General features: G+C 39.0%; 1 protein-coding gene across 9 annotated transcripts in view; it reads left to right on the top strand.

Annotated features, from left to right (window-relative positions):
* SMARCA2 (SWI/SNF related, matrix associated, actin dependent regulator of chromatin, subfamily a, member 2) overlaps window positions 1-11313 on the top strand; it is a 117946-nt gene extending 106633 nt beyond the window's left edge. For all 9 annotated transcript variants that reach the window (XM_058043490.1, XM_058043495.1, XM_058043489.1 and 6 more), the window contains 5 exons: window positions 3297-3402; window positions 4628-4729; window positions 8401-8533; window positions 9637-9779; window positions 10417-11313. In XM_058043490.1, coding sequence (XP_057899473.1) covers window positions 3297-3402; window positions 4628-4729; window positions 8401-8533; window positions 9637-9779; window positions 10417-10452 — 520 coding nt within the window. In that variant the 3' untranslated portion in view covers window positions 10453-11313. The remainder of the gene's footprint in view (window positions 1-3296; window positions 3403-4627; window positions 4730-8400; window positions 8534-9636; window positions 9780-10416) is intronic.
* The last annotated feature ends 9625 nt before the right edge of the window (window positions 11314-20938 follow it).

Genomic DNA, 20938 nt, shown 5'->3' with positions numbered 1-20938 from the left:
ATTAGTTTATAGTATGGATGCACGTATACAATGGGAGTGCACGATAATACTTCTTTGTGAGAGTAGGTTCTATAAAAATGATAGAACAAAATAAGCTGTTATTGATCTGAGTAGACAAAAATCAGGCTGTAGTCTTCTGTCATGCCCTTAATGCTTTTTCTTTCATGACCATAAGTGATTTTCAGTAATTAATTATATCAAGAAAAATCTTCAGGGTTTTCTATGGCATTCTTAGTTTAATAGAATGTGTGAACAAATCATAGTTGACTGAGTTTGCACTTGGAAAATGGAATATTGCTGTTTAATAATTTATGAGTTGTATTTTTAATATAAAATACCATATGAGGGTGGGTGTGTAAGAGAATGTGGATGTAAAAAGAGAAAAGAATACAGCCATGAGATTAAAAGCTATAGTTACCAGAAACTCCATCAGTAGGACAAATAGGCTAAACGTGTTTCAAAATTTGATCAGAATTTGTTTATTAGTGGCAGTTTAATTTTTACTGAAGTAATTCTGTTCAGTATTAGACTCTGAAGCACAGTTGAAGAAACCCAGCATCAGTGGTTCAGTAATTTTACTCAAATTGGAATTTCTGTTAAGGCTGCTGAAATAAAACACAGCAGTGATAGTCCTTCTGTATAGCTAATCCACACTCATAGAGTACCCCAGTGCAGACAGGTAAATTACAGTGTGCTGTGTAATGGTGCAAGAGGATACTGCTTTGTTTTGTTTTGCTTTCCTCACAATCAGTGCCTTGCATGTATAAGGTGGGCACTGATCACTTAGGAAGAGCTGAATTCTCCCTAGGCTTCTGTATAATACTCCTAAGGAATCTGAATGTTTTGCAGATATAGTACTTCTTTTAGAGTATTTTATGTTCCTTTTATAAACAGGGAATAGAAACTTAAATTTTAAGATACTGTTTGGGCACCTGAGATCCAGTTGCTGGTTTTCATAGTGTTGTGTATGTTCAGAAGAAACTCCACTGATCTCACTTGCAGCTGTTACTGCTCAACACTTCCTTCTGTGAACCAAAAAAACCCAAAACCAAATAAAAATGCAGTCCTCAAATTTCAAATTAATAGAAACACACATTAATTCAGTCAGTTGTGTAGAATGTATATGTAATGCATTGCTTTTCCTTGTATTGCTTACAGTTTCACTGTGAAGGCAGTCTGTGATGAAGACAAGTTCTGTCATGTAGCATGACACAGACACAGGTGAAGAACAAGGCTGGTGCCTTTAAATCCATTCTATAAACATTTGGACAGGGGAAGTAAAAAGTAATGAATGTGTGAGTCCATACCAAAGGAGATGACAGGTGCAGTAGCCAAAATTTCAGTTATTTGCTGGCAGGAGAAAAATAAGTAAGACTCGGCTGTGACAGTTACCTGGCCATTGTATGCTTTTGTCTATTTCATTAACAGGGTTTTTCCCAAATAAATTAGATCTGTTGGGTGAAGTTGCTAGTAGCTGCTGCTGAGCTGCCAGTGCTCTCTGTGGGTATCTGTCCCAATGGCTGTAAGTTGTAGGAGGAATACCTAGACTTCACTGTCCTCTCCTGGAACATGGATGCACCATATGCCCACTGCCTTGTCTCACCTGCAGCAGCCACACCCAGGAGCACACTCAGGTGTGTGCCAGAACCTTGCTGAGACCCAGGAGGCAGCTTGGCAGCTAGTGCTGAGCAGGCAAGGGCTGCTGCTGCCGCCACTGCTGCTGGGAGTCTGACACAACTGTACACGATGAGGCAGAGGCTTTTGGTTTCTAGGTCTCTGTTGAACAAAAAAAATAGTCTAGCTGCCTGTTGGTGTCAAAATTTCTGTAGAACAGTGCTGATTAGCAGTCTGCAATTAGAGTATTTACATTACTGTCCTCTGTGATGGAAGGAGCAGCATTGTCTCAGGACCAAACTGAGAAGAATAAAAAATAGTGGATTAGGTGAGCACCAGAAAAGAAATGAGGAAAATCTGTTTATTCCTTCTTATTAATTACTCTATCAGGTCTATAAGAAAAATAGTACCTTCTCAAATTCTGATGTTACCTCAGGCATTAAGAAATGCATTCTGTATAGTAAGCATTCATTACTTCAATAAAGGGGAGAGCTGTTGCCTGCTTTATGCTTTTTATCATCTTTATTTTCCATTGCAGAATTGCTTCAGTTAATCTTCAGTTCAGTTTTTTAGTTTAATGTCTGGTAAGATTCTACACCACTCTGAAGGGTGTTGCAAGAGAAAGCCCAGGCGAAAACCAGTAATTGGTAGCCTTCTTGCCCACCTCCTGTGGAGTTTGATGTTCCTGAGATACTGTCTGAAAATTCAGCTGAGAAAACAGGGCCTTTCTGGAGTAGCTGGGAGAGAAGGAGGCATGTGACTGTGAACTGGGAAATGCTTGTGAGTGCTGTGTGTAGCTCTTCACAGGACTGCTTTTTTCTGCTGCTCTGTGAAAGTTATATGCACATGGGGGAAAAAACCCAACGAAAAACAACACAAAACAAACTAAACCCATAAGTGTCATCAGCACATTTTCTTTCAAGGTGACTTGTAGCCATGTATTTGGAAAATGACAAATAAGAAAATTTAAAAAAAAATATCCTCAATACAAAATTGTTATAATAGCTATTAAAAGAGGATGAACAGACACATCTGAGTTATAGGCAATGTTCCGATAGTATAAAAGTTTTGTAGAAAATCTGTTGCTTTATTTCAAATGACTGAAGAAGTACAAATGGCAGTAGCGATTTTCAATATAGTTGGAGTGATCTTGCCAGAAACCCAGTAGTCATTAATAGAAGTTACTCCTTTTTTTGGTTGTAACATCGAGTTAGTGTAATAGCAATCAGCATATAGTATAATGGAAAGCAGTATGGTTTGCTATAATGAAGAATTACAAGATTAACTATATAGTGATTAAGAAGAAGACAAACTTAAAGAGTGACAGAAGGGAGAATTTCTAAAAATTACTGAACAAGGAAACAATAAGAGTGTACTCAGCAAAAGACTGTGGAATTCAGATGCAAATCCTAATTCTTCTTTCATAAAGCTTCTTCCACATATTCATCTCTACTGATGATAGATGTCAATGACATATTAAGGGTATGTTAGGACAACAGTTTCAAATTCCAAATTGTAAGTTAGTGATCTGTACCAAATTTAAAAATCAGGGTTCAGTTTCTAATTCTTTGAAAGAAAAACCATTATTTTATTCCATTATTTTAATTTTTTTCTCACTATCAGATAGTGTGTGTGTGTTTTAATAATAATTTCTTTCTGTATGGCTTTATTTTTCTCAACAGTTCAGGACGGCAGCTAAGTGAAGTCTTCATTCAGCTCCCGTCTAGGAAAGAGCTACCAGAGTATTATGAATTGATTAGGAAACCAGTGGACTTCAAAAAGATAAAGGTAAGAAATGGTGGAATTTTGGAAGTGCAGGTTCCTCCATTTCTTTTTGTTTTACAGAAGTGTGACTATAACATTGTTTTTAAAATAACAGTATTAATATTTCATGCCACCTGTATTGGTGGGTTAGACTTTAAACATTGTCACACAATTTGTTAGTAATTTTGTTTGGTGTATATTGCAGTGTATCACTGTAATTTCAAGGCCTAATCAAACTATAGTAATGTGACAGGGATGATATCTCAGTGCCTTTTTTGCAAAGACCTAATTGTGAATCTGTCAACAGATTTGGTAAAAAACATGCTGTTGACAAAGATTTCATAGTTCTACGGGAATATACCTCTACTTACGTTTAAAATCATAGAACCATAAAAATCCTGAATTAGAAGTGGTGGACACGTATCATCATGTCCAACTCATGGCCCTGCACAGGACACCCCAGGAATCACACTATGTGCCTGCGACCATTGTCCAAACAGTTCTTGAACTCTGTCAGGCTTGGTGCTGTGGCCGCTTCCCTGGGAAGCTGTTACAGGGCCCAGCCACCCTCTGGTTGAAGGACCTTTTCCTGATATCCAGCCTAAACTTCCCCTGGCACAACTTCAGGCCATTCCCTCAGGTCTTAACGTTGGTCAACACAGAGAAGAGTTCAGTGCCTGCCCCTGCACTTCCCCTCATAAGGAAGTTGTAGACCACAATCAGGTCTCCCATAAGTCTCCTCCTCTCCAGGCCGAACAGACCAAGTGATCTCAGCTGGCACCTCACAGGGCTTCCCTTCTAGACCCTAACCTCTTACCTTGGAAGAACCAGGTCAGATCCAAACAGAGTTTGGTAGATGGGGTCTAGGTGGCATGTTACAGCTTAGGTGATGTCATAATTCTATATCTTTCACTTGTGTTACAGTTACTGGGTTTCTTTCCTAGAAAGACAAAACTGGAATTCTTTTACCGAAAGAGCTCAATTTCTCTTGCTTTTAACCCTTACAGTTCACAAAGAAATTGCTCATTTTTTGCTCTTTTACGTTGATGCATTTCTTGAATAATATGCTAACAACATATTGAAGACATTCTATGTTTTAAGCAGATACTTATCTTGATGCTTAGGTAAAATTTTTTAAGAGAAAGCTTTTAGTGTGTTGAATCAAATATTAATTCATTTTCCTCTCTGCTGTTCTTCTTTCCTCACTGCCTATAAATACTTGTCTTCATTTCCTCAACAAATGCAACAGGAAAGAATTCGCAACCATAAATATCGGAGTCTTGGGGATTTGGAAAAAGATGTCATGTTGCTGTGTCACAATGCACAGACATTCAACTTGGAGGGATCTCAGGTCTGAATGAGTTAATTTCTGTTAAACATACGAGTTTTCCCTATCTAACATTTTTAGTGCTTGTTGATTACTATTTTTGTATATAAACTCTCTGTTTCAGTTCTTACTTTGAGTAGAGAAAAATGTCCACAGTTTTAGAATCCAGAATTCACTGGACACTGCTGCAGTGTGTATTTTCAGAAAATTTGTTTTTAGCGTTAATTCTGAGATCAGTTTTTTCTGATCTGTGTGTAATTTAAAGCTGCAGTAAGACTCTGAATCTGTGGTGAAAAGCAGTGTGTGGAGTGATACATCAGTTTAGGTTTTCCACAGTGGATCACAGAAGTAGCAGATTTAACAGTACAGCTCTAGGACACGATGTTGAGGAAATACATCATAGAAGGCTTTTCAGTTCTGCTAATGGAAGATAAAAATTCAGGAATGTCCATCAGTTATGATCTATGTAGCCTCTGAAGCATCTGTTTTTTAAATTTCTTTTATTATTGAAAGATGAGTCTCAGGTTTAGAAGGCAAACTCTTCTCTAACAGATGTTTAGCACAGACGAATGGGCTCAAAATTCGGAGCAGTGTGCTGATGTAAAAGGAAGGACTATGAAATTTGGATGGCAGATATGAAATATAAGATAGATAAGAAAGTTGTCTCACAATACAATGAAACACAGTCTTGGATGATTTTTTTTAAACATGAGATACAAAAGTGTGATGCAAGCACAATATTCAATTGACCAGAGATCCTGAAGACAGCTTCCCTAACATGAAAGAGATAAAAAAAGATCTTATTTGAAGGCTAAATAAAAGTAAGCTGAATGATGATGCTGCCAATAATGAATGTTTTCTTAAAATTTCTAAACATTAATGATAACATTTAGCTAAATTGGGGAGTTTACATTAGATTTTAAGAATTAAAAATTAGTATGGAATTTATTATGAAGAATTGTTGGAGTCAGTTCATCATTTAGTGATTTGTTTTGATATCAAGAGACAGAAAAAATTATTTTTCTAATATGTACGTGCGATTCTTTACTGTCTTCAGTTACATGGAAGCAACTACAAATCAGCTGAAAATATTTTTTAAAGTAAATTAATTATGGTAGAATTCTTAGGACAAAATTTTGCTACATATTCAGATGTAGTTTTTCAGTTTACTGCCTATTCATATAGCAGTAAAATGGCTCTAAGTATCTAATTATAACAAGAGAGGGGGAAAAAGTGAAGGAAAGTTACTAACAAAAAGTATAAATGAGATTTCAAAAAATGGTAAAGTTCTGTAGAGGAGATAAAAAGAGGTAAAAAAACCACAGTAGCGAAATGGGGAAAATAATGAAATTATTCACATCAGAATGACTCAACCTGCTTACAGAAGACTAGTGTCTTGTTAGGCAGAAATGGTAGAATTGAGAGGAATAATACTGAGTGGATAGAAGTGTTAGTAGATATTGCTACTCTGTTGGGGTTTTTTTCTTTTTTTTTTTTTTTTATGTAAAGTTCTCAGAGCATTCATTTTTATTTACCCTGAGTTGCAGGACACTTCTGCAGTAGTCCTCCAGTTTTCCAGGCTTCCATGATACCTTGTGTTCTTTGTAATAGTCCTGGTCTACATTTGCCCTGACATTGCAATTCACTTCAGTAAATTAGATTATTTGCGTGTGCACTCAAAAGGGCTAATTCAGGTGGTTGTTTAAGCACTCAGTGAACTTCAAGTGTTCTCTTATTGTGGTGCCTGCTGCTTTTCCTTGGCGTAAAGCAGTTTCATCTGAGATGGAACCATATTCAGGGTTTTCATGGATAGAATGACTTTATGTGTTTAGGCTTTTGTTCTCAATAAAACTTCAGTGTTTTAAAAAGCTTTTCAAGTTATAGTAGTCAAATCACACACAGATGCGTACAGGGTTAGAGATTTTTGTATGTCACTTCAAACAGAAGACTTTTCATTAATGTTGTAATTTGTTGTGAAGTTCTTTTGTTGTTGCTTCTCCCTTTGTGAAGGAACTACTGTCATGGTTGCTTGATTTTTTTGAAACCTGTTGGAATTGGATTTCTGTCAAAATAATAAAATTTCTATTTGCACAGCTATTCGTGAAGCAGCCACAGTGGGGTTTTTGTGTATCAAAATATATAGGAATATTGCAAGTAATTCCAGATAAAGAAGGTTAAAATAATTTTTGAAACCTCTGTGTTTCATTAGAAAACTGTTTGAAAGTCTAGGTCACATTGATGCCCTAAATATGTAGTGGCCAACTTTAAAAAAATAGAATGTTGTACAGGTCTTTAATTCTTTTCCTCTTAGAAAGGTGTTTTTGTGAGAAAGAGAAGGTTAGTTGAAAGAGCCATTCCTAAGAACAATTAATATGCTAGGTTTATGTATATGAAAAGTAAATAGTTCTCAAGAGGAACTTGGTAGGTTCTATCAATAGCTCATTTGAAAAGAAGTAGGTATAAGAAAAAGTCAATTATTATTTGACTTTAAGGAAGGAAGTTCTGGAGTCTCATAGCTCACTAATGTTGTAAGGTAGGAGAGCATTATTTTTTATTGATAATAGATACATAAAAATTTTACCATGATTAAGAGCAGTCAAACATATCAAAACAAAAAGCACAGAGGAACCCAGAGAATGGGGAGCAATCCACGGCAGTTTTTCAAAAAAAACACTTAGTGGTCAAGTGAGAAAAATAGGAATTGGATATGTCATGTTCAGTGTTCTGAACAAACTTTTTTCTAATTCAGCCTGTTGAACCCAAAAAGTATTAGAGCACTTGTATCACATTTAGGATACAGATTGCATAATGGCAGCCAAAATCCTTCCATTATTTTTGTCACAAATACCTTGTGTCGCTTTATACAAGGAAGTGTGTCATTGAGCCATAGGAGTAGAATGACAGACAGCCAAGGTAGATTATGATGATGATGATGATAAAATCAAATACAGTTTGTGACTCTGTACTCTTCTAGGAATGATTCTTAATTTTTTTAAGCTGAATTGTGCAGCGCTTGTCTTCTGACATTTTACCAAAAAAACCACACAAGGTCATTTGTTCAGGAGATGACAAAGAATCTGATACTCAGCAACACAGCAAGATACTCTGGATACTAGAGAATGTTTGAGAGCGCATGTTCAGTTCAGAGGAAGCCTCATTTTTTTTTTTTTTCAGTCTTTTTAAATCTGAGAGGAAGGAAGGGATGAGCTGCTTGGGATAAATTATTTTCCTTGTAGCCTTTTTGAATTTCAGAAAAAAACTAAAGATAATTAAATGAGGGTTAGCCGTTTGTCATTGTTAACTATATTGTCAGATGATAACTCGTGTTTTAATTATGCTGCTTACTACTGAAGTCTGTTCCTTTGGCAGGTTTTCAAGGGTGTTATGATCGATGAAAATGCACAATAGTTCCTATGGTAGTAGAAATAATAAGAAAAACATTAACTAGACGTTTTAGATGTAATACCTTGTAAGAGTTGTTTCTTTGCAGCTCACTACTGACAAAATTCTTAATTTAGAGCATGAGGAGTAAATGCTGGCATTTCTTATACAATTCATGCAACAGACATTTATTGCTTGGTATTTGAAAAGGCCATGTACTCTGTAGACTTGCACTGGAAATTTAGGTCTATGCTGTGAATTTCTGATTCTGCTTGACTTCATAGTTCTGACAGAGGTTTGTACCTGTACTGTAGATCTATGAGGATTCCATTGTTCTTCAGTCTGTGTTCAAAAGTGCACGACAGAAGATAGCCAAAGAAGAAGAAAGTGAGGATGAAAGCAATGATGATGAAGAAGAAGATGAGGAAGAAGAATCGGAATCAGAATGTGAGTCCCCAGCTAGATACTGACAAGGAAATATATCAGGGGATGGAAGAGCAGGTTTTGCTGCTTTTGCATGGAGACTGATTATAAGGTTCTATTTTCTATTGGTAGAAGTTTCTTACTAAGGTTACTTAGGTGTAACATTGTTTTGGTCTCTCAACTTGGTGTTCTGGCTTACTTCTATTTAAATTACTCCTAAGCAAGAAACAATTTGTAGAGGTGCTTTGTGGGCAACCATAATTGCTTATAAGCCCTTCAGGGCCTGTTCATGCTGTTTGTAAATGGAAGTGCCTGGAAAGGCTGGAGATGATCTTTGTCGGCAAGCGGTCGACCTTCAGGCACGGTGTGACATACAAAGTTCATCATATGGTTAAGAACCACATGATGTTGAAAACACTCTTCAGTGTGACAAGGACTAAGTGAAACTCTGATTGTTTCAGAACACTCATTAAGTCACTGTAGGTTTGGAAACATGATGAAGTGAAGAAGGATGATTCCTTCATTGCACTTTGTGCCATCCAGTACATCTATCCAAATTCCAACTACCCCATTTTTCTGGTTACAGAAGCTGTATTGCTTGGCCCTGAGTTACCCTTACAAGTGTGTGGTACAAGCATGCAGCTTCAGTAGATCATTTGGAAGTGAGTGGATATTCTGGAATCAGAATAACATGTGCTTTAGAAACGTGTTAACTCAAAATTCACCAGTAACCTCCACACAGAATTTCTGTACTTTAAAATACAAAAAAATAAGTCTGTTTATACAAAGGCTAAATATTTCTGTGGTAAGGAAGAAAATACTTTTAAATGTATATCTTTTCAAAGGACCGTATACTACCTGTGTATACCATACATTCTGAGAATCAAACGAAAATGAATATGGTCATCTAAAAGTTAGTCTTTATAGTTTAATATATTAGTGTTATAACTATTAAAAACAAGAGAAATAAAATAAATACCTCTTGCTTTTTGTTCCACAGTCTGTGTAAAGTCAGAGGGGAATGCCTTTTCAGGCTGCTACTAGAGGTGAATTTCTGTGAACAAGAGACAGCATTTAAAGTTGATATGTGAATGTTACAATAATGTACACTGTTGAACTTTTTGCAGCAAAATCAGTGAAAGTCAAAATCAAGTTGAATAAGAAGGATGAAAAAAGTCGGGAGAAAGGAAAAGGCAAGAAGAGGCAAAGCAGAGCAAAAGCCAAGCCTGTCGTGAGTGATGATGATAGTGATGAGGATCAAGATGAAAATGTAAGTTTTGTTCAGTGAGACTGTGGAAGTGGTTGCAGTGATTGCATCTCTGCCCTGTCCTGCTTGCTGTCAGAATTCTCAACTATTCATGCTTAAGCACGTATTTAACTTGTAGTGATCATCCTGAGAAAATTGGGTGGGGGTGTTCACTGTACCTGAGTGTGTTCATGAGATCTGATCCCAGTGCTGGAAGACAAGAAGTCTAAGTTTGGATCTTATTTCTTCGAGCTGTTCCTACATTCATTGAACCTTTAAGTCTCATGGTCTGTTTGCTTTTGTCCACAGATGAAAAACTTACAGCTTGATTACTTTTTACCTTTGTTTTAGTGGGTGCTTCTATTATTGCAACAAATAAAAATAGATGTCTTGCCAATTGTTTTTAAATGTCTGGATAGAAAGAAAGAGCTGGTGTTTCTTGACTCTCTGTCTTTCCTCTCTAAAGAAGTCTACAGAAATTAGATGAAATTTCATGAAAGAGAAATACTAGATAACACAGTACCTTTCTTCAGGCTATCTTGAATTGTCACTTTAATTGTCATATTTCTTCCTCATACTTCCTTTTATTTTTCCTTCTTTAACAAATTCCACAGAATAGCTGGAAAGAATTTCTGACTTGTCTTGTGTCTCTTACCTCTAGGACCAGTCGGAAGCAAGCGGAAGTGATGATGAGTGATCCATAGGGTTTATTTTCTTGGCAGAACTGACCCCTTCCCCTTCTCTTCTCTTTTCTCCTATTTTACACCCAGTGAATTCTTTTTGTCAAATAGACATCGGGTTGTTTCTGTATTCTCATTCTCTATAAATTAGCTTTAGGATAGTGCCAGACAAACGTATGATATCATGGTGTAAAAAAGGCAAAAAATGTAACATATTGTGACCAAATGGGCCTCAAAAAAACAACAAAGAAACCTTTTGAGGGAAAATGTGGGTTGATAGTATATTTCTATGGGCTGGTTTTGACTTGGTAATGGTTTGATTGTGCCTGGTTTTATCATTTGATAAGGTTTTTTTCAGTGGCATCAGAAAGGCAACAAAAAAAAAGTCTTTTGTAGCATTGATAACCAGGAGAAGTCATTCAAAACCACTGGTTATTTTATTTTTCATCAGGCCGTTTTCAAATTTTTTATTTGTCCTGTATTGGTTTTTTACACTGTGGTACATATATGCGACTTTGTTTAATAGCTTATAAATGTTCAGTAGTTAGCTTTCATACACCTTACCCCATATACATTTTTCCACTTTATGCTTGATGATCTTCAGAAAAAGCCTTTTTGAATTGTATCGAATTTATGTCTACTGTAAACTTTGCTTAACTTTTTTTTCTCTATTAAAGAAGTTGGTTTAAAAATGCTATTGAATATTGCAATCTATATAGTGTAACGTATGGCTTCTTTCATCAGACTGATCTTCTATGTTACCAATGTGGATTATCACCTTTTCCCTAAAGTGTACTTAATCTTTGCTTTCTTTGCACAATGTCTTTGGTTGCAAGTCATAAGCCTGAGGCAAATAAAATTCCAGTAATTTTGAAGAATGTGGTGTTGGTGTTTTCCTAATAAAGAGATGCAGCCTTGTGTTACAAGTTCCACAAAAATATTTTTGTAATAGCATTGAGAGAGCAGGAGTATCTCCTGCAGAGAAGTCCACTTTGGTCCTTCCTCAGTGTAAAATTCAAATATCATAAAAGTGTCTTCTGAGATGGAGGGAAGATATGCGATACATGTTAAAGAATAATAAAATTGAAGTAGAAGACTGGTACCTTGATATAAAAGCATAATTCATTACTTATTTACAATTAAAGTGATAAAGCAATAAAATATTTTTTTTATTTTTCTTTCTGGAAATATATATCCATATGCCTTAGTGGGCATGAATACAATTATTTATGCAGGCAGTCAGACCATCTAGAAGTCAGTTTATTTAAAGTTTTATCTTGAGGTATCACAGTGGTGATGCAACATGATGCAGTAATCTAAACGTTTGAACTATGTATTTGCAGTTAACATTGCTACTCTGCAAAATCAAAACTTAGATTTGAGCATATCTTGTGTAAAAAATGTACAAGCATAGAAACCTCTTTATAAGCAGAACATTTCTTTGTTATATGAACTTCTGAGAGTGTGTCTCCAATAAAGCTCTTCATGCTGCCTTGCAGTACGTTAACTGTTCAGATTTCTGTAGCTCACTTGAAGAGTGATCAGTAAGTTGGACTTGTGCCCATTTGATTATATTAGCCCTGCACTGAGAGAAGTCAGCTTTGCTTAGCTTCAACAATTTCAAACATTTTATTCCTAGCGTGAATTGAAGACCCAGTATTTCACAGAGAGGTTTCATTGATCACAGAGGCTCACATTGATGCTACCAGGTGTCTGAAGCAGCATTGCAAAGAACCGAGTCCTGGTGGACACCAAGTGAGCCAACAGTGTGTGAGCCAACAATGAACATGAGTGCATTATTTTTGCGAAGAAGGTATCCTGGACTGTATTAGGGGGAGTGTTGCCAGCAGGTCCCAAGAGGAGATCCTTACCTTCACCTCAGCACTGTTGAGATGTATCTGGAGTGCTTTGTCCAGTAGTGGACTGCATCTGAAGAGAAGACATGGGCATACTGGAGACTCAAGTCCAGGAAAGGGATACTGACATAGTTCAAGGACTGGAGCACATGACATACACAGGGAGTCTGAGAAAGCTGGCACTATTCAGCACGAAGAAGAGTGGGCTCAAAGGCATCTTGTTGATGCGAATTAGTTTTGGGAAAGGGATGGTGCATGGAAGGCAAAACCAGGATCTTTTCAGGGCAGGACCAGGAGGCAGTGGGCACACACTGAAATCACGGGCAGTGCCTATGAATATTGTGAAACTTCTACTTTGAAGGTGACTGAGCCCTGGAACAAATTCCCCATAGAGCTTTAGTCTTCCTTGGAGATACTTAAAAGCCACCTCTAAGTGGCCCTACTTGAGCAGAGGGATTGGACCAGATGACCTCCAGAGGTGCCTGCCTATAGTCCTGTGATTCTGTGATGCAGGATAATTTAGTTTTCAGTGACAGTTTCATAAGATCATACATTCCATAGAAAGATGTTATTTTTTCCCTGCAAAATGAACCAAATCTAGTAACCTGTTACATATGACAAAAATCATATAGTGGCAGTAGGCTCTAGTCACTGCTGGCCTAGACTGGATTTAAAAACTGACAGCTTGGATATAAAAGGCACAGTATCACATTACCCATCCCCAGAGTCACTGATGACTTTGCAGTGACCCAGTTTCATTTATTTTTCAAGAACTCATTATTTGCAGATGAGTATTTAGCTGGATAAAGAAAATTCACTAAGATGCAACACTTCTGTTGAAATTGAAAGTAGCTTTGGGTTTGGTCAATAACTGTAAATCATATTATGATACCAGTTTGCATGAAGAAATACAGTTGAATTCTTACTGCAGTTGCTTTTACCAGCTTTAAGTAATTTCAAAATATTTTGAATTTCCTCTCTGAGTTTCAGAAAACCCCCAGAAGACCTGCAAATATTTCTTGGCATTAAAATAAAGTAGATTTAGGATGTAACACATGCTTATGCCTCCACTGCTGTTGGTCCTGTTATTTTGCTTAGGATTTTAATTCATTTCTACCAGAGTAGAATTTTAATTGCTATCTGGCTGTTTCTCTGTATGAATTTAATGTATTTTTCAAGATGAGTTGTTTTCCTGGCAATCTTAGTACATTACTTTACAAAGAAAAGATAAAAAAAAGGTACTGGGAAAATTGTTGTCATGTGTAACTTTCCTAATTGTTTACCAAAAAAAAGGAGAAAATCTTTACTTAAATTACAAATCTGTGTTTAAGGTGGAAATATTTTTTCCTTTACAGAATTCCCTCTCTAGTACAAAGTGACAGGTAAAACACTTGAAATGCTTTTTGGACTGTACCCATAAAAGTGCAGTGCTACAGTCCATACTGAGGAAATCTAGCTCATTTCCTGCTGCAGTTTCAAAAATAGCGTAATAAAATTGGAAATGGTGTAGCTTGGGCTCTGATGAAGACAAGAAAAGTGAAGTAAATAAAAGATGTTTTCTTGATGCATCGGTTTCTCCTGGGAAATAGGCAGCAGTTTAAGTGGGCCAGATGAAAAAATTTATCATCTTTTATACATTTCAGATGCTATTAATAAAATTTATTTTCCCCTCACATCTTCTGAAAGAAACAAAGAAAATACAGATTCTTCTCATCATTGATATAAATGGCTTCCTCGTTAAATATGTCTGGTCCTCAGTGCAAAGTATTTCTCACTCCCTCAGCTCATGAATGAAGCTGACGACTGGACTCAATGATTGTGAAGGCATGAAGACACAGCAAATGCTGCCACAGCCTCTGTGCACACTGAGACAAAGGCAGAGCTGATGCAGTGGTCTCAGAGTTGTGTGCAGTTACTGAGCTGTTGATACATGCTCAGTCCTGCCAACTATCTGAGCATTAATAGCTCTGTTAATAATGCCCAAGCTAATGTCACTTCTTCATGAGTGCTTGGATGATCAGGTTTACCAAACATAGTCTAGCCTGGAAAACAGAATACTAAAAACAGGACATGGAATATTAAAAAAAAAAAAATCTTTTATAAAGGGATTTTTAGGCTGGTGTCTTGCTTTCCCCTCTGTTCATTTCCTGGAAAAACCTCTGAAATATTTTAAAGTTCCTGCAGTTTTTGAGTAGGGACTTCAACTGTATGCTGAAACATAGGTTCAGAAAAGGAGCTAGCAAAAGTATTTTATGTGGTTGTTTTGATCTAAAGAGGAAGAGGAAGCAGGTTCAGGGTAGGCAAAGAGGCGAGTGATACAATTTTGACTCCTTTGCATTTGGCTTGTATATTATTTGAGGAGTCACTGATTCCTAATCTTTCTGTGCTGAAAAAAGGTGTAGAGGTAGGTGAGACAAAAGCAATAAGCAAAAAGTGTGAAACAATTAGCATTTACTTAATTCAGTTTTGATGGAACTGGACATTTCATTCAGCAGGGACAGAACTTTAGGACTGTGCAGCCATATGAGTGTTTAAACAGCAAGGACCATGTTTGCACAGAGGGTAACTTTGTTAATTATGTTGAAATGAAAATGCCTGGAAGGATTATCCAGAGGTAGCCTCCCTATTCTCTGTGAGGAAAGTCAGAAAGTATATTTTATTCAACAGTTATTTAAACATGATACTAAACAAAAGTTCGCTGGAAGTTGGTGCCTCATTCTCTCTTATTTCCCCTTAACAACCAAAAGCTCAAGTGAGAGTAGGTTGGTGCAGACACAACAGTACTTTCTTATGTAGAAGTCATATCTGCTCTCCAGATGCTACTCCTTGTCTCTCCATTAGCTTGAAGAGAAAGCTACAGTGTGGCAATGCTTACCATATTTTTGACTTTATGTTCACATAGAGATGGGTATGTTGAAGAACATACTGAGGTTTGTGCCTTGATCAGATGCTGTTATGTATTCTCCTGTCTATTCTAAAGAGCTTTTATTTCAATCTGTGTGGTGTTTTTCCTTCCTTGTTATATTTGTGACCAGAGCAGACACACTAAGAACAAAAATTTTATCCAATTAGATGATGACAGCTTCTGTTTTCTTCCCCTGTATGCCAAGTTGCTGTCAAAAAGCTGAATCACAACAAATTGCTGTAACATGAAGTTACTATATTTTCAGAGGGACAAGAAAACTTGTATTGTAGATTCATACACACAACAAGGACCATTTTTATAACTTCCAATTTAGGTAGCTGTTTTGCTGGGTTTGTTCTTGGTATTCAATGTCATGTTTTCATGCACAATCCATTGTTGCGGTGACATATACTGGTGTTTCATTGCATTTGTCGCTTTTGGTGACATAAAGGGTTTAAGTTATGTATTGCATTATCTGCCACCTGCAAATACAAACTTTACATCAGCTATTCTCATGCCAGGAAATGGAGATAAAATCAAGAGAGGACCCTAATACTAAGACATTAATTCATTGCAAGTGAAAGATAACTACTTATATGCCAGATGTAATTCTTTTTTTCTTCTCTGAAACAGACATGGCTTCTGGTAAAGGTGAATTAGTGTCCATTTGTATTATTTGTATTATGGTTTATACTCCATTTTGCAGTACTAGTATCTGTTATGTGCATTCTCCCCTTGGGCTTCCAGCATAGCTTCTCTTCTCTCCACATTCCATTGGGATAAATTTTGTATGAACTTGAGTGCCTTACAGACTTAAAGAAGTCAGTGCTTAATTGTGCAGCATTACTTCCCATCTCCTTTGTCATTTTAACTTGAAAAGAAGGAAAAAAGAAAAAGGCATTGCCTGACGATTCACTTAGAATTTTGCTTTTTCTGTGACCAGAACGCCTTGTTTCTATTAATGCAGTTGTCTGGTGACATAACCCTAGGGATATGTCAGTGCTCCTGCACTTTTAGAAGTTTCTTTGAGTTATTCTTATGGTCAAAGAAGAAAGCAGTGAAGCTGAGCATATCAGACATTCTGCAGATGCACAAAAGACAGTAAGGGTTCCATGTCAGTGCACTTAAGCACTCAGAAGTAGTAAATAGGTACTTAAAACTGTGAAGGTAATTTCAACTACATAAGGGGCAGTCTAACCAAAACAAGAACATTTTACTTCTGCTTTAGAAAACCTTACTAGACCAATTTCCACTGTATCACTTCACTGAATGTAACTTTTTGTTCAGTGTCTTCATGCCATCTTCTACTGTTTCTGTTTAATAGTAAAGATTTAAATCATAGATATTTTGAGTAATTACAAGAAAACTATTCATCCTGGAGGGTGGCCAGTGTGATGCCCATCTTCAAGAAGGGTTAAAGAAAGGTTGGGGGAGCCACAGGCCTTCCAGCCTGACTTCAGTGCTGTGGAGGGTTATGGAGCAGATTGTTTTGAGTGCCATCACACAGCATGTACAGGACAGCCAGGGGATCGGGCTCCGTCAACAGAGGTTTGTGATAGGCATGTCCGGCTGTACAACTTGATCTCCTCCTTTGACAGGGTTACCCAGGGAGTGGATAAGGGAAAGGCTGGGGGCATCATCTGCCTGGACTTCAAAGACTTTGACAGTGACTCCCACAACATTCTCTGGGAGAAGCTGTCAGGCCATGGCTTGGACAGGTGTATTCTGTTCTGGGTAAAAACCTGGCTGTATGGGACCAGAGATTGCTGGTGGAGATACAACCAGCTGGTGGCCAATGACTAGTGGCATTCCCCAGGGCTCAGTACTGGGGCCAGTTCTGTTTCATGTTCTTTCTGGATGATCTGGATGAGGGGATTGAATGCACTCTCAGTTTGCAGATGACCCCATCTCCCACAGGATCCTCCTAGAAAAACTGCTTGTGGCTTGGGTGTTGCAATTGAGTGTCCCCTCAATCAGTTTGCAGATGACACCAAGCTGGGTGGGAGTGCTGACCTGCTGGAGGGCAGGAAGGCTCTGCAGAGGGATCTGGACAGGCTGGATCATGGGCCGAGCCCAGTGGTGTGAGGCTCAACAAGGCCCAGTGCTGGGCCCTGCCCTTGGGTCACAGCAACCCCAGGCAGTGCCACAGGCTGGGGCAGAGTGGCTGCAAAGCTGCCACAGGAAAAGGCCCTGGGGGTGCTGGTGACAGCAGCTGAGCGTGAGCCAGCAGTGCCCAGGCGGCCAAGAAGGAACTGGATGTGGCACTTGGTGCCATGGTCTAGTTGATAAGGAGGTGTTTGGTCAAGATTGGACTCTGTGATTTTAGAAGTCTCTTTTCCAACCTTAAAGATTCTGTGATTCTGTTAACTTTTTCACTATTTCTAGGGAATCTGGAGGATGCATGGATGCTGTTAACAGGGTCCATACCTCCATGACAGAATCAAAGTACATTGCACTAGTGATTTCTCTGAGATGCATAGGTTAAACAAAACAAATCAATACAAAACAACAACAAAAAACCCAAACAAAACAAAACAAAAAAAAAAAAAAAAACAGAAAGAAAAATTAAGAGGCAGCTTGTCCTAAATTTGGTGAGCTGATTATTTCTACTTATGGGCAAAAAAAACCCAAAAAGGCTATTACTGTCCCTTTGTCCAGACTCAATTCAAAGCATCCTCCCTGTTTCCAGAACATAAATGCCTAGTTCAGCTGACTTGAGACTCAGACACCAAGCTGTAGGGGAGAAATGTGAATATATTACTCACAACCATTCAAGTGATGGATTTTTTTCTCTGCCATGCAGTGATTCTGTCATTCTGACTACTTCTGGGGCTCATACCCTTGCCTTTTCCAACTGTGCCATCTTGAAAGTTCTCACCTGAGATACATTGCTGGAATGATGAACATGAACCTTCAGTGCACTTTTTTTAACCTTACTAATATGAAGAACTACAGAAACTCTGTAACCCTACTGCAAAGGCTGCATCCACCACAGAAATAAACATTTTCAGGAAGGTCACACATGTATTAGCTTTCTGCTCACAGAAGGGCTGGAGTGTATGGAGCTCACATTTGCCAATGCCACAATTGTGGGCTTCTGGGTAAGGATCTGCAAAGAATGCAGATGTCATTATGGGAGGCTGCTATAGACCATCCAGCCAGGATGATGATGCTGATGAATTACTCTTTGAAGAGCTAAGAGACACCTCTTAATCAATTGTCCTTGTTCTATGGGGGATTTCAACTTGGCAGACATTAGCTGGGAATACCACATAGTGGGCATAAACAGGTCCAGAAGATGGGTAGAACTCCTGGATGACCACTTCATTATACAAGTACTAAGAGGAAAGAGCTAGGAAAGGTGCTCTCCTTGATTAGTTGTTTGCCAAACAGAGGGGGTTGTGTTAGTTGAGATTGGTGTCTGTCCTTATCACAGCAACCATGAAGCAATCTGGCTCAAAATCTGTTGACAGAAGGAAAAGTGCCAGCAAAACCTGCACTCTGGACATGAGGAGAGCAGACTTCAGGCTGCTCAGGGAATCAGTCAGTAGGGTACCCTGGGAAAATGCTCTGCAGCTGCTGGGGTCTGTCAGTGCTGGTCACATTTTAAGCACCATCTTCTAAGGGCATAGGAAGAGGCAATTCCCAAATGCCAGAAGTCAAGCAGGGGAGGCAGAAGATGGCTTGGCTGAACAGGAATCTTCTTTGGGAGGTAGGGGCAAAAAAAGAAGGTGTAGGCTCAGCAGAAGTAATGTCGGGTGATGTGGGAGAATCACAGAGATGCTGCTCACCACTGCAGGGAGAAAATTTGTCATGCTGAAGCTCAATTGAGGATGAAGCTGGCCACAACTGAGAGGAACAATAAAAAGAGGGGTTTAAAACGCATTAATAGCACAAGACAGTGGAGAAATAACATTGTCCTCTTAGAGGATGCGAACAGCCACCTCACAAACAAGGACATGGACATGGCAGAGATGTTTATGCTTCCTTTGCCTCCGTCCTCAATGCCAATGATGGATTAATGGGCCCCAGGGCCCTGAGGTGGAGGACAGTGGCTGTAAGAATGATAAACTCCCAGTTCCCTGTAAATCTATAGGGCCCAATGGAATTCATCTGAGAAGACTCAAAAGAGCTGGCTGATGTCATCACGAGACCTCTCTCTATGATTTTCTAATGGACTTGGGAATCCAGATAGGGCCCAGTTGACTGGAAGCTGGCTGATGTCCCAGTTTTCCAGAAGAGCAAGAAGGATGAGCCTGGAAACTCCAGGCCTGGCAGTCTCACTTCAGTGACTGGCAAAATTATGGAGAATACTATTCTGAATTCAGTACTATTGAAAAGCACCTGAAGGACAATGCAGCCATCGGTCACAGCCAACATAGGTTCATGATGGGAAAGTCCTGCTTGTCAGAATTAACCTAACTTTATGACAGAGTAACCCACTTACTTGATCAAGGGAAGCCAGTTGATGCAATCCTTTTGGATTTCAGTGAAGGTTTCAATACTGCCTCTCACAGGATCCTTCTGGACAAAATGTCCAGCACACAGATGGGTAAACACATCAAGTGCTGGGTGAGCGGGTGGCTGATGGGTCAGGCACAAGGGGTTACAGTGAATGGGGTGGCATCAGGCTGGTGACCTGTCACTAGTGGCTTCCACAGGGCTCTTTCTTAGGCTCTACACTCTTCAACAAGTTCATAATTACTTGAATGCAGGACTCGAAGGGACATTATCTAAGTTTCCAAATGATACAAAATTGGGAGGAGCTGTTGAATCCCTTGAAGGCAGGGTGGCCCTGCAGGTAGACCTCAATGAATTAGAGGGCTGAGAGATTACCAGCCATACAAAGTTCAGCAAGGGAAAGTGCTGGATTCTGCATCTAGGACAGCCTAGATGTGCAGACAGACTGGGGAATTAGATGCTGGGAAGCAGCAACACAGAGAGGGACCAGTGGGTCCTGGTTGATGGCAAGTTGAACATGGTCAGCAGTGCCCTGGCAGCCAGGAGGGCCACCCGTGTCCTGGGGACATCAGGGACAGCATGGCCAGCCAGGCAAGGGAGGGGATTGTCCTGCTCTGCTCTGCACTGGGGCAGCCTCACCTCGAGTGCTGGGGCAGCTCTGGGTGCCACAGTGTAAGAGAGATACAAAACTATTGGGGAGTGTTCAAAGGAGGGCCACAAACATGGTGAAGGGCCTTGAGGGGAAGCCCTATGGAGCAGCTGAGGTAATTTGGCTTGTTCAGCCTGGAGGAGACTGAGGCGAGACCTTACTGCGCTTAAAACATTTTTGTGAGGAGGAGAGGCAGGCCACTGATCTCTTCTCTGTGGTGACCAGCGGCAGGACCTGAGGGAATGGCCTGAAGCTGTGTCAAGGGAGGAACAGGCTCCTCGAGAAAGGGTCACGAAGCCTGACAAAATTCAAGCAGCAATTGCACAATGCTGTCAGGCACATGATGTGATTCTTGGGTTGAATTGGACTTGATGATCTTTGTGGGTCTCTTCCAACCCAGTGTATTCTGGGATAAAATCTTTGGAGTGAGAACTAATTCAAAGCAGCTCTTCTAGGTGAACATGCTTCCCTCTCTGAGACATGAAGAATTAATCTTTCTTTGGGTAAGCCCAGCTGTGTGAGTAGGCAGCTCATCCCCTGTCAGAGCTCCGGTGAGTGCCATCTCATCCCCACCTATCACATCCCTGCTGAATTCAGCAATAGCCTCACTGGCTGTTCTGCCTGTGTCAATA

This window comes from Melospiza georgiana, chromosome Z (assembly GCF_028018845.1).
Source record: "Melospiza georgiana isolate bMelGeo1 chromosome Z, bMelGeo1.pri, whole genome shotgun sequence".
NCBI classification, from domain to species: Eukaryota; Metazoa; Chordata; class Aves; order Passeriformes; family Passerellidae; genus Melospiza; species Melospiza georgiana.
This window is presented reverse-complemented; position numbering and strand designations above follow the sequence as displayed.